The 15,272-nt window shown below is 38.4% G+C and overlaps 1 protein-coding gene across 1 annotated transcript; it reads left to right on the forward strand.

Moving 5' to 3' along the window:
• The first annotated feature begins 9,435 nt into the window (after positions 1-9,435).
• On the forward strand, positions 9,436-12,426 carry tmem177 (transmembrane protein 177). The gene is made up of 3 exons (XM_042426422.1): positions 9,436-9,537; positions 10,668-10,932; positions 11,317-12,426. The coding sequence occupies exons 2-3, from the start codon at positions 10,732-10,734 to the stop codon at positions 12,046-12,048; spliced, it is 933 nt and encodes a 310-aa protein (XP_042282356.1). The 5' UTR covers positions 9,436-9,537; positions 10,668-10,731; the 3' UTR covers positions 12,049-12,426.
• Positions 12,427-15,272: the final 2,846 nt, after the last annotated feature.

The following is a 15,272-nucleotide window of genomic DNA, read 5'->3' on the forward strand; positions in this document are numbered from 1 at the left end:
GAGCACTCACTGTTGCTGCTGCTCTGCTAAACATGCTAACTGTGTAGACACACGGGCAGAGCACTCACTATTGCTGCTGCTCTGCTAAACATGCTAACTGTGTAGACACACAGGCAGAGCACTCACTATTGCTGCTGTTCTGCTAAACATGCTAACTGTGTAGACACACAGGCAGAGCACTCACTGTTGCTGCTGCTCTGCTAAACGTGCCAACTGTGTAAACACACAGACGGAGCACTCACTGTTGCTGCTGCTATTCACACTACGCTTGCGGCCTAGACATGGGGTTACTGTTGCAACATCTCTCGCTGTGCTTCTGGCTGATCTTATTTCAGTGGGTGCCATGCCAATGGTCCGACTGTCCATTATTCTGAAACCTCAATAGCTTGAAAAACTTCCCATTGGACTGAAAGCCCATAGTCGAATGGCTGTTATCCCAAAAACAAAAGCCCACTGCTCCGAGGGCCTGTTGCTCCAAAAAATACACATTTTCCCTTGATGTGAAAGTGATCATTTTAACCCAAAACATGATCTTTCCCAAACCCTAACCAAGTGGTTTTTGTGCCTAAACTTAACCAGACGTAATTATGTTTTATGTCACACCATGAAACATCATATACACTAAGATATTAAGGGCAAAAGATGACAGAGGTGCCTAATCGGAACACCTAACCATTAATAATGGCATTGTGTCATTATTGGTTAACAGACACTTATAATCTTTATTACCTGACAAAACAGACTTTCTATATATTACTGAGGTCTTCTGCTAAATTTGGCATCATGTTTTGCTCTGTGGAACTCTGATTTAATAAATCAGAAGTTATAAACATGTGTAAACTGCGTGTGTAAACATCATGTTTATTCACTTTACATGGACCTAAAATTAAAACTTAATTATGTTAAATGTTCACTGAATGAGTTAGTGTCTGTTTATGAGTCATAAGATATCATAAATTGTCTTTTAGAAGGAGTAGATGTTTACAGATGTTCACAATTCACTCAGTTCTGATAAATTTGGCAGAACTCTGATTTAATGAAATCATGTTATAAAAACTGTGTGGACTGACTGTGTTTCAGAATGTCAAACATTACACATCTTATTTAACTCAGTTCACAGAAGAGCTGTTAAAGATAAATATCAGCCGAAACGAAATGTCTTTCTTTAGGAGTCATACAAAGTCTGTTAAATTGAGCAATATGTTAACCAAGTCTGGAAAGTAGTAAGGCCGGCAGTCACTGAACTCCACCTCCAGAGTGTGTATTTTTGGAGCAATGGGATTTCGGAGAAGTGGACTTTTGTTTTCTGGATAACGGGCCATTGAACTATGGGCTTTCGGTCCAGTGGGGGATGTACTGTAACTATGTACTTGCTAACAGTTAGCATTATACTGACTGACTTACATTGTGATCCACATCATCTTCACACACACAGAAAATACAGTCCAGTGGCTGCTAGTATGTATCCTAGTTCTGTTTATAACGATATAGTTACATATTGCTGAGATAACAAGTGATTGTAATTCACAGAGGGGCTCATCAGACGAGTCAGCCATTGCTTATTAGCTGAAGACCGATGTGCACATACTCATAGAACTAGAGTTACACCCAGGCAACTACTATTCCTCGTGGGTGATTGTACCTGCTCAATCCAGGTTACATAATGCAAGAACAGGTGTTTGGGGCATGGAGTGGCAAGGAGGTGCCATTCTCCTTATTACAAGTCAGGTTACCATCAAAATGATTTTTAAGCTGTTATTTTAAAGGGAAATAGTTGCATAATGTTGCTCTTTTAGTCTTTTTGTTGTTTTGTTTAAAACAGATGACAGAGGTCACATGATAGCCGCTATTACTTTAGTGCAAAGTTTCCCAATGAGGGAGAGTTTTGCTTTCCTCTACCCAGCAGATACAACGAAAGAGACTACTGAAGACTTTAAATTGTGCTTTATTTAAATTATACAATCATATTTTTGGGCACAGTAAACAGTTATTTAAGGTATATGTGATATGAAGTAAATGGGCACAACTGTGAAAAAACACAGTTTGGGTCCTTTGAAGATGTGTTTGATGACTGCAGCAGTCAGTGTGTGTTGGATAAAGTACTGGGGATGAAAATAAAAAAGTTATTTGAGTGAACTGGTTGAAGTAAGCTGTCAAGGGTGGTGTTCACCCACTCTGCCATGCTTTGGCATTTAGGTCGACTGGATTAGATCTGAATTGAATGAAAAGAAGTACTCAATGTGCTGCTGGGATATACTCAAGTATGTTCATTTTAAAAAGGGTGTTAGGCTTCCCCAACCCAATACACTTCCCCTTCAAATCTGGCAACATACATATTTGGTATCAGAATATGAAAATCTATGGAGTTATATTTGTGCCTCATTCCTGAGCATGTGATGAAACATTTTTTGAAGATAATTTGCAGGCAGATGAATTATATTTTGCAGAGAAATTATTATCAGACAAAGAAACATTTAATTTTAGCACACAATAATCCGTTTTTTCCTCAGTGAATGAATTTACATGTTTGTTATTACCCATCTAAGTGCATAGTGAGTTTTACTCATTTGCCCTCTCTCAGTGTCCCTGCTGTGTGCTCGCAAACACCTTTTGCTCTGAGCGCTTTCGGGTTTGCCTTATCATGCAGTAAGACAGTGAAATATTTCACACCACTGTCTTCGGCAACTGCACAACTTTCACTTCCTCCCCTATAATGACACCATTGCAGTGTGCAGCCAGTAATTAATCAGCTATTGTGTACCTGGGTCCATTTTTACAAAAGCGATTTGCGAGCACCGCTTACACGCAGATCACAAATAGTGCCAGTTCCCTGTTGTGACAAAATATTGTCACTGACAAACTGCATATAAATTTTTTAGTCATACAGTCTTGCACGCTCATGCATGGGTTAAAAGTATGGTGCTTCTTTTGATTAGTTAAACATCTTAAGATGAATGATCTCATCTTGCAAGTTGCATGTTGCAAATTTGGTTGCAGCTGTCATTTGCATCCTGTGCATAAGCAGAAGGCTCAGCTACATCACTGCAATTTAACAACAGTTCGCACGCATGTAGACACATCTCAAAGCTCCTTCAACGAACACACACCATCACAGATAAGCAGCCATACTCACCCCTTCCCTCTTTTTTCTAATTTGACAGCATGCATGTTTGATTGTGCTGTATTTGTAAGAGAAATGTGGAACGTACAACATATGCATGTTCAACAACACACAGTAAGTGAAGAGGCCAGCATCTCTTGAGAGAATGCATAATACCAATAGGGCTGTAATGAACCACTCCCATCTATTCATCACACCCACAGATGACAGCAGCGGCTTGAAAAAAAAAAAAAAAGAAGGGGTGGGGTGGGCTCTGCTTTATTTCTATTCTGTTGCGATCTGCCAATATTTTTCTGCTTTTTTCTTGTCCAATCACTCTGATTTTAGGTTGCCCTCTACTGATTGGTTCTTTTCTAACTCTGGTGTGATACTTTTTGATCTGTTCTGTATGGTTACTCTGCTTTAGCTGTTCCTCTTACACACACACAATAACACATAATATACAGTGCATACAATAAAATAAAATTACATAAAATTGTTCTCTTTTATCCGAAGGTCCCTACAGTAACCTGAAATTACATATTGGTTTTTCTTTTTCTGTAAATTATATTTAATTCGTGTACATTGTCCTCTGTTCTATTCACTTTTAAAAAAAAATGTGCCTGACTATGAATTCCAACAATTTTCTTCAATTTTTCCATGGAGTGCTAAGGGAATCCAGGGTTTCATCTTAGCCAGATAAGTCTATAGCTTGGTTTCAACTATGAAGAAAATTTAGTCTCAGAGAGTTATACACTTATACAGTTATTAATCAGCTATTGTGTGCCTGTCATTCACACATTGCAGATAAATTTGTGAGTTTTACAGTCTTGCATGCTCATGCCTGGGTCGAAAGTATGGTGTTTCTTTTGATTAGTTTGATTAGTTTTGATTGATAACAGCAACACCCGTAAAGCTGAATGACAACACTTACTACTCGCCCTTACTATCGGCACCGTATGCTGATGGAAAAGATAACCATATAATGCCATTAGCAGCACAATTACTTTCAGAGTCTCAAAAAAGTGTCTTAAGAACAACAAATAAAAGGAAAAAAAATAAATAAATAAAAGAAAAGTTTAATGAATCAGAAGTGCATAAAAATCCCCAATCATAATGTGATTGCTTAAAATAAACCATCACAAACAGTGCAAATTGTCAGGTGAGGTAGATGAATATAAAGAGGAATGCTCAGCAAAAACCTTTTGAATACCCATCACCCACTGTTGTAGGAAACATACGGAGAATATGGACGGACAATTCAGAAGTGGATCACGCTTTTCGAAGTTTCTATGGAAATTGGATAACCAATGGCCTCTATTATAAGAGAAAAATCCATTATGTAGGAGCAAACATTTCCAAGCTACCTTTCAAGCTCACAAGGTCTTTGATACCGAAACAGGTTTTTACGGGACTATTCCTGTAAACTAATTTAATGTCTCTTTTTTAAAAAAAGAAATTAATTAATAACAGACTGACAGAGGCAGATCCATATATGTACCATTACAGCACACACGTACATTCAAACTTTTTGCTTGGTTCACTCTTTCAACAAGTACATTTCAGTATGCACTGTTTCAATGGTTTACTATCATCAAGACAGTATTTTCTGGATAAAGATGAACATGTGAACAAGTTTCTTAGGATAGTCTAAATGCAATGCATACATTAAGTCAAACAAATGCATCAGCCAACCTGGGGAGACCACTCACAACAATTTCATCTTCAACAACAACAGAGACGCTCTAAGGGCTGAAGTGGACGGCACCAGTAGTGTTGTCAGTGACCACAGTGAGGAGAGCAACAGGATTATCAGTCTTATCTGGCTCCCCTTCCCACTGCAAAATACAAACAATACAATTATGGGATGGTTCCAGAAGAAAGGTTGCAAGTCGCACACCGTCTGCTTATCTGTGCTTCACACACACTTAAAGGATAGGCTTGTATTTTTTCACGTCTGTCTTGATACAACACTCGGATGCCAATATGTATGTTGAGAGTTACTGGTGCCTGTAATCATTCTTCCTGTCTGTGGTTGTGTAAAGGTGCAAACACACTGGATCTGTTGATGTATGTCAAGTTGACAGATCCTATTCATTTTCTATGGAGAGCAGGAGATCTGGTCGCACAGTGCGTGATGGCTACACCACAACGAGTTGACAGACCACTTGCTGTATCTTAATTTGCATAATCACGATTCAATCTTAATTTAATGGTAATGAGTCCATCCAGCGCAATGCACCTGGTTCACAATACTCAGATCAAACAATGATGATCACCATGAATCAAGATTCTGTTGTATAAGTATAAAGAGAACTGGATACAGCGTTGGAGCTAGGGCCCCGTTCATTCCTATGACAGTTGCTCAGTGGAACATAAAGCAAAAAAAATTCAACTTCCACGTATAAAATTACCTGGATCTTCCAGGATCATTTGACCCATAGATCAGGCGCACCAGAGACTTCCGCTGGCCGAGCCGGCTAACTTCTGGTTTACCCCTCCACTAACTTGCATGGGGTTAAAATAATTCAATCGTGTGGCTCTTTTAGACTTTCCAAATATTACCGGACTGAATGGATCAAATCCTGATAGTGAAACAAGTCATTTTGCAGGGATTTATCCGTTTTTTATCTGCTGATTTACAGGTGTCTCTTTCACAATGAAAAAGTCCTTTTGGGTCAGTGTGCATCATGTAACTGATGCAGAAGCTGTCGTTACACTGTTTGGCCACTATGTCAAATTGGCTTCAAAGCCCAGTGCTGTTCCTGGGGGCTTAGTCTCCACCCACAATATCTACAGCATCTGGCATTGCGATGTAGCCGCATTGTGGCTGCTGGAGGTGATCCACTAGCCAGTGTATTTGTGTCCACCGGGTACATGAGACGCACCCACTTTGCTACCTTTAAGTGCAGGGTCTCTCTGGATTGGAGGACCAAGTTCACAGTCCTTGTTACATACAAGGACTGAACATACATTCTAACTGTTTGAGGAGAAGTGCTAAATAGTTACTTTAGCGGAGCTCTCTGCTTAGCAACACAAGACTAAAGAGCAGGAACGCATTCACACAATTTCACCCTCAGGTGCCTTCTGCATATTTCCCTGACTTTCAATATCTCAGCAGCTCCAGTCCAGTGCAATATAATCAAAAATCTTCCACTGATTTTTCATAACACACTCAATCACTGATCTTTTTGTTGGCTAAGTGCCTGCAGATCCAAGTGTCTTCTTCTCTTCAACCAATATTGCAAGTCCAACAGCAGAAAACTGTTTTGTTTGTGCTCCAGTCCTTTATAGACACGTGCAACGTGCATCAAAACAGCTTGGCTTAGCGGCACTCCATGCAGATGAACTGTGGTTGGGCTCATTTACCTGTCAAGTCTTAGTAAATACCTCACTAAATTAAAAAGTTGCGGTGACCCAAGAGTATGCGACAGGCTTAGTAAATAGGCAGTGTTGCCTTGCTGAGCTGGAATACTTTACTGTAATCGCATGTAGGTTTGCTGCCAGGACAAAACACCAACAATTAATCTACACAGGACTGACAGGACAGAGCACATATTAGTTCCAACTAAACTTGGCTACTATGGAGAGGAGAAATAATTTCTACCCATTAATAACTTTGTCATTATACATTTGACATTTGAATATTGTATTGAGATAGATTGAAAAAGTCCAAACCTATCTTTGAATCTACTTGAATTTTAGGAGGCATTCAAGTTGGTTTCCCATAAAATATGTTATATTAACACTGTACTGACTGTACAGGTCTTGAAGAACTCAAGAGACTCTTCACTCTGATACACTGGAAGGCCACGAAGGGCCAGAGTGCATCTCATGTTGATATCATTTTGCTCCTAGATTGACAATCAAAAAATAATTATTGCACAAATAATTGTACATCACATGCACATCAAGCACAAAACAGTGTAACAGTTCAACCAATGTAATTTCTAAAAAATAAAATAATTATGATGATTCTATTTTTTAAACACCCACAGCCAGTGTTTGGGATTGCCAACGATATTACAATATAGTTGGCAAAATTATATATGTATAAAAATGTTTTCTGTCACGTCTCCAGACTTTACAAACTTGCCAGAGTTGTAAAATACTGACTGGCAGTATTATAAAGTACTACGGAGTGTTTTGGCATTTGATTAGATTCAAAACACTCCAACTGGACTTCTTGTATCATGTTTCATCATCTTACCACTACTTGAACCAACATGCCAACACTAATACAGACCATTTTTGGTCTGAACAGAGTTCAGACAGATTTTCTGTCTGGTAATAGCTCAGTACATAAAAAGCACTGAGTCTACATATTCTTGAATAATTCAATACAAATATATTAGTCCTGATGCAGAGAAAATCAAATTTAAAACAAACCTCTGATTGCTGTACAAAGGGCAATTTGTGTTTTAACAAAAAATATGAAATAATTTGTGTTACAGTCCTAATTGCTAATTATTCCGCTTAACAAGAACTTCTCAATGAAATGCTTAAATTACTTTTTAAATACAAAATGTAAATATTTATCTGACTATAAATACAGTAGCTGCTTTCTGGTGAGTCGGGTGATTTAGTCCTAGACGTGCATAAATTACATGAATGTGAACTTTTGATAAGTTTACAAAATAACAGCCACGTAAAAACATCATAAATGTAATATGGGCAGTAGAGCTACATTGTTTAGTCAATTAATGTTTAAGTTGATCAAAAGAAAATTAATCAGCTATTATACTGTGATAATTGATAATTGTTTCACTTTAAGAAAAAATGCCAAAAATGTGTAAGTTCCAGCTTCTCAAATATCCAGATTTGCTGCTCTTCTATTTTATATCATTGTTATTGAATATCTTGGGGTTTGGGACTGTTGGTCGGACAAAACAAGACTTCTGAAGTTACTTTGGACTTCTTCAAATTACACTAAAATTGGTGGGGTTTTTTTTCCATTTTTTTGACATTTTATAGACTAAAAAATTAATTGGTTAATAAAGAAAATAATTGTTAATCAAGCCCTAGTTTTAAGTTGTCAGCATTTTAATTTATTTGGTCTTCAAAATAGATGTGAAACTGAAAATGTTTGCCTGAAATGACTGAATAACTGAAATCCTTCGCTATGAAAAACTTTCAAGTTATAGACCAGTAGCGACTTCAGATGAAGCAACCAGTTACTGAAGCGGTAGCGTTGGGGGAAGCCTCGGGTACACGGCTAATAACATCAAACATTCAAGCACCAACACTATTTCAACATACATCATACCGAGATTTCTTTGAAGCTCAAGTAACCTCAACGCTCACTTTCCTGTTGAGCCTGAGAGGGAAGATAAATGACAAGATATAAGTTATATGAAGGACTTCCTATACAAACATACAATATGTTCAATATTACCACAGTTCAGTATTTACTGGTTCAGTCAAGCTATTTATATCCAAAACCAAACTATTTAGTTGAATTTTTCCTGGTTAAAAAACCCCTCAGTTTTGACTATTTCACTATCAAATGTATAACATCTAACATCTGTTACATATTATCCTGAGTTTTGTTTGTGTTTAGCATTGTTTGTGCTACATCTACATCTGCATTCAAGGTTTAATCGAGACAAACAAGTATTTAAGTTAATTTATTGTTTATTGATTTAAGTGCTGAGTTTCTTGAGTTATAGATTAGCTTGGGTTGTAACTTACCGTACCTACCATACTTTCCTGTGCCTCCCCTTTTTGTCTATTGTTTTCTAACAAGTCATTGCTCTATTATTTCCAACTATGTTAACTAATAATGCTAATATGTGGTTTACACGGTTAACTTAATCACTTCCACTCAGCTGAAACATCACCCCGAAACCAAGAGTGGTTCATGTCTTACAACTCAGTCCCTGTTTATTTTCCAGTGTCATCCATCAGGGGACACACAGGTCTGTGATAACTTGTGTTTTTCTGTACAGGCCACTTCCAGCATATGATGCTCAAACATAAAAACAACTACAACTTGAGCATTTTTGCAAAAGAAATAACATCTCAAGAGAGCTTCCTTTCATTTAACATTCTGTATTCATCAAGGATGCAGCTACTAAGACTGAAAGATAATACAAGAATAAATATAAACTGTGCACACTATAGTTTTTACTCTCTTTTCTTGAGACTGTGTTCTGCATCCTTCCTGTCAGCTGCTGGGAGTCACGGTGCTGCGGTTATTTCTGCCATTACTTTAGTTTATGATGCTTTTAATAAACTATTTGCATTGTACAAAGGGCTTAAATACATTAACGTGAGGCAGTCAGAGGTTAGGTCTCACCCGAAGGCAAGACTGTGAAACATAATTGTCGTAAAACTGTCGTGCAACACCACGACGACGACAGCTAAATCGCTTTACGGTCAGGAGCTGTTATGTACTGACTGTGCAGCGGCTGCCCTTGTAACGATGCGGGCAACATGTGAGTATTTAAAGATGTTTCTTGGCTACGCAGAAATTAAATACAGTTGTTTTAAGTCTTATTCTGTTTGGATTCGTTGAGGTGAAGCGGTTTCTCATATGAGATCCGACGGTGTCGCTCGGTTAATATGTAGTTAATAACTACAAGCTCATTGTTACAGCCTGCACATTGTAGTTCCTTCCTAGTTACTTCTAGGTTATGTTAATGTTATAGTTGTTTCTAGTGTTTTAGCGACGTTAACATGTCTGGAAGTGGTGATTATCATGTAAAGTTACTGCTAAGCTAAATTCAATTCGGCAGTATAAGGAAAACTCAAATATAGCAGCATTTTGGGCACTTATAATGTAACTATATGTTGCATAATGACTGTTAATCCATTCATACAATTTACATTTAAACTAGGAGTAGGTCACATGGCCATAAAAAGACAAAACTCAGACTTCTGGATTCATTGGTTATTTCACAAAGTCTGAATAGTCAGATAAATTCAGAAAATTGTTTGTGAACTGCACCTTTAAAGACCTGGACAAGGCAGCCTTAACAACATCCCAGGCCTTACAATCGTATCAAATTATGGTAAACTGTTTTGATATACACCTTCTAGTGATACCTGAATGTAACCCAATAATTGCTGCTCATTTATAGTAAGATGGTCTCTCATTCACACACACTGATTGGCAGAAAGCTATCATGGGATTTGTCGTGCTCAAGGACACTTAAACATGCGGACAATAGGAGGAGCCGGGCATCGAACCGACAACCCTGTGATTAGTGGACGACTCGCTCTACCTCCACCTGATCCACGGCTGGCTGTTTTTTACTTTTACTGTTTTCTCCCGATGTGATGTCCCCGTCTGCCCTGTTAACCTTGAAGACACAGTGAGCTCGGATTGTTATGAACTGAACATCGTCTGTGATGAATGGGTAGTCACAGGGGCCTGGTGGTTAAAGAGGATATTCTCTCAGCAGGATAACACATTTTCTAGTATTCTTGAGACAGACAGTTCAACTCTACCTAACCTCTATGAAAGGGAGTGAAATTTCCAACGGGAATCAACAAAGAGTCATGTTTCTATTAAGAATTCATTCATCTCTAACACGCAGGCCTTTTTTTTTGTCTGTCTTCACAGATGCCGCCTACTGAAGTCTGCAGCACCTAACAGATGTTAAATCAGTCAAGAACAGAAACGAAATATGGCGTCTCGCTTCCTCAAGTTTTCAGTGCTTCTTCAGAAGTACAGGACTCCGATCCTGATCGCAAGCTGTGGCGGGGTCTTTGCAGCCAACATGTTCTACCATGTTTTTCCTGACTTGTCCTACCGTCAGCTGTATCAGGCCTGGAACAAAGGAGAGCCAGTCGCACTGTCTGAAAAACTAGAGGATGTTTTCCAGCAGGTAGTACATGTGTGTGTGTGTGTTTGTCTGTGTGTGTGCGCAGTAGTTTAATTTAATATATTTTTTTGTGAACTAAAATAACAGATAAGATAAAAGACTCAAAGCACATTACACTTTATTGATAACCACAGAACAGTTAAAAAACTCTGTATCCTCTACACTCAGTCAAGGTTATTGGAACTAGCGGTAGTGTAAGTAATAAGAATAGCTGAAGAAAAATACAAACCTTTCAATTTAACAATTTATAGGGCACACAAAGCATCGATCCCATTCATAAAACAATAAATTCATAATTCATGGAGGAACAATCACAGGATCACAATGTGCAGTGAAAGAAAAAGGGGCGTAAAATCAAAATATTTTATGTTTTCGTGTCGTTTGCAGGTGTTGAAGGACTATGATGTCAGCTCATCCAAGAATTTCTCTGCCTTTGCCTCCTTTGGGTTCCATCCGGTCGGTGCTGGTGTCCCGTGGCTTCCCGCGGGAGCTCAAATCGGCATCCCGGCTAACTTCAACAGCACGGTCGATGACCCGAGCGGGATCACGAACCGCACCATTTTCATCAACGGCAAAACAGTGGAGTGGGACAGCGATACCGGCACCGCACTGAAGGACGCGCTAGTGTTTTCCCTTGAGGCACAGAAATTCGCCATAGCGCGAGAGGTTGCCCGCTTGCAGTCCGGAGGACCGGTTATGAGCGGTGCTGTCGCCCCGGTCTGCCTGGGTGGGGTTTGGGTGTACAGCGTGTTGCTGAAACAGGTTTTTGGGCTGCACGTCGGGCCTGCGCTGTTCCGCGGGGCTGTGAACGTTGTGGCGCTGGGGCTCGGTGCCGTGTCCTACCTTCTCATTTCAGATTCTGTCAGCCAGTGGATTGATTATAACTCAGACCAGCGTGCGGCCGGACTGTCCCGCGATTATGCCAAGGGAGGGTTAGAGTTTTATGATAAGATTCTGTCCAGAAACAAAACACTGCGCTCACTCATGGGGCAGAAGGGAGAAGAGATGTACGCTCCCAGTGGCAACTTGTTTCCTGCTCACCTCCTCCAGCTGAAACACACACCGTACACATCCAGGAGGGAGTGGATCCACGCTATGATGAAAGAGGAGAAGGTTTGAATAGAAACGGGAGGGAGGATGTGTTTAGAGATTAAATGAATGTCTGCAGGCCTCACCTGAACAACTGTAATGATCTACTGTTTTTTCAACAATCTCTGAAGACTGTTAAAAAAATAGTGGGGTGGGAGAGTTCCTGTGCTTTTTTTAATCAAAAAAAAAAAACCTATCCAAAGGAATAAACATATTTTTTTATAGAAATATGTAATCCCATGTGTGCTGAATGTTCCTTTTTGTTCAGTTTGATTCACCCTGAAGTGCAGAACTACTCCAATTACAAGACAGTCTTTTTGCAGCCGGTGTGACCGATCATGTATTTATCCAAAGATTTTTGGGATTTAATTCTGGACCCAATGTACAAATAAACAGTTTTAAAACTTGTTCAGAGCATGAAATATGTTGTTGAATAGACATGAGTGAACAGTGTATGTCTTTTTTTTTTGTATTAGTTGTTGCAATGACGATTTGTTGGTGGTGAACAACATTGCAAATGACTGAGTTTAAGAGGTAGTTTCACCCAAATTACAAAAAAAAAACACACAGCTCCTTAGTTTCTTGACATGCAAATATTATCTGTGAGATTTTTGCCTCCACCCCAAAATGATGAAGAAACAGTGTTCCAGTTAGTCTGAATAATCCTCTTACTTTACTGTGAACGCTTTTCTTATTGGAAATACTTTTCACAAAAGAAGTAGTCCTTATGAAAAGCTTTGACAGTGTGTTGCGTGAACTATCCCGAGTTTCTGGAAGGCCTGCTTTTGCTTTTTAAAATTTGCTTTTCAATTTTTGAAAATGAAAGTTTTCATATTTCAAGTGGAGAAACCTTGCATTTCCGAAAATCTATAGTGAAACACCACAATACAGGATAATCATTCAACACCGCTGAGGTTTTCTGTTATAGATCTTCAGCATGGACACACATTTTCATCCAAACTCGTGGGTTTGCTCTCCATTTTTAACTGTTTGGCTGCTCAGCTGGATGCTTCTTTCTACCTCCTGCAGTGAAATGTCAACTCCTGAAGCACCATGAACCTCATGTACAGTAACTTAAGCTGTGTCACCACTGAATGAAAGGCAGGAAAAGCCTTTATCCAGAAAAATATGTTGGATTATTGTAGAATGGATTAGCACTTATAAGCACTGTATGTGTTTTGGTGTGTAAACATGGAAATGTGACCAATTAACCTTTCCATAAGGCAGTTGTATGTAATATCCATATGTCCAAAGGAAGCCATTATAATGTGAAACTGGTTAATGCAGTATTCTCCCAGTACATCTACATAAAAGCTCCATCTTTCTCTTTTTCCCTGTGCTCTTTTTTTCTAGTCCTTTATGCGTCCTTAATGAATAACATGTAATTGTGCTCACAAACAATTATCGACAGTGTTCCTTTATGCCTCTCAGGTCAAGAAAATAACCTTTGAGACGAGTAACGCTCTTAAGTACCCACACATCATTTGCATGACCCTAGCTAATTTGTTAAATGATAATAATCTTAATATCCATATTATTGGGACTCGGTACTCATCATATAGCACTCAGGTTCCCTAAGGTCATCTTGCCTGCATATTAACAAGGTTCAGATGTGGTGTTTTAATTACATTTCCAGTCTTGTGCCCTGTGGACTGAACTAAATATAGAAGCATGCAATTAATAGTGTTGCAGATAGACATACACTGACGCTTTTTTACATTGTTGTCCTTAGGTGGACCGAACCGCATAAGTAGCTACAAAAAGAAAAATCCAGAGATGTGCTGTTTTTTCTCCATTGGGTGGATGAAATTGAAGTGAGAGGGTGCATATTGTGATGAAATCTGGATATAGAGAGCATAAAGACAAGAAAAACTGATACAGGAACAGTTCTTAATCAGGACAGATTAGGTTGAGTGTCCTTTAAAGTAAAGCAAGCATCCTGTCTGCATTGTTGCCCTTGAGCAAGATGATGAATTTGTTCCAGTTCCATGGTTATTTAGTCAATTGTGGGTGTTTGACACTCTATTTCTTTGTATTAAGAAATGCTTTCCCCAAAAACAGGAACTGTATATTTTTAGTTTTATCAAAATAATCCCCTTATCATCAGGTGAAACTATTTTTAAAAAGATAAAATCAGGTGTTTTCAAATGTAAAGATGGAAAAAAAAAAATCTTGCACATACACAACTGTTGAGCAAAGTTCCTGTCAAACATAAGAGAAAAAAAAAGCTTTGACTGAATCATTCGGTCTACTTCATCATTTCCCCAACTACAAAGTTGCTTTTGGATAAGCACATCGATAATACTGTCTCTCATTGTCTTGTTCTCACCACTACGCTTCATCTGCTTACTTCATTGTAGCTATTCAGAGCCAACAGTACAATGGCCCATTGTTTGTTGCATTGTAGACTGTTTCTTTTTTGTACCACTTGAGGTCAGTACAGCCCACATTACCACTCTTACAATTGGTTACAATCTTCCTTTTACAGTATGTATGAATGACAAGGCTGCAGATTCATTTTGGTCTGAATGGACAGGCTTGGACTCAAAGTGAAAGAGAACAAGAAAAAGTAATTTTCATAATTACATTCATTCATTTCACGCAATGATATTCATTCTGAAGTTAAGACGAGAGTTAAGAGTAAGGATGGAGCTCTCTCTCTAAAAAAAAGAATTGCATTAAATTACAGTATCATAAATCCCCACTGCTAATGCCCTGTCTGCAGACACTGTAGAAAATAAACTTGAGAAAGCAGATTTTCTTTTGTATTTCGGTGGCCTTTTTTAATGTTAAATTTAATTTTTAAGAGTGTATTATATCCATTACGCAACACATTTGACCAATACAGTAAAGAAAGCATATTCAAATACATTAAAGGTATACAGATGGTATAGATTTTGCAATATATACCAAAATAGATGCAATACAGCACCTACTTTTCTTCAGTCAGATGGCCAGTATGTACAGTAGAAAATAACTGACAGCTATGGTAATGTTACTTTTCACAGTTGATGAAAAACTGAAATAATTACTACATTCTGCAATATAAATATATTCTACAAGTGCTGAACCATAATTCAGTACACACAGTATCCAGTTTTCAGTAGATATTAAAATGAGGATAACTAACTCTTGATGTCAGTTTAATGTGATCACATGGTGGAAATATTTTGAAAGCAGCATTTGATTTACACACACACACACACACACACACACACACACACACACACACACACACACACACACACATTACA

Source organism: Thunnus maccoyii, chromosome 11 (assembly GCF_910596095.1).
Source record: "Thunnus maccoyii chromosome 11, fThuMac1.1, whole genome shotgun sequence".
NCBI classification, from domain to species: domain Eukaryota; kingdom Metazoa; phylum Chordata; class Actinopteri; order Scombriformes; family Scombridae; genus Thunnus; species Thunnus maccoyii.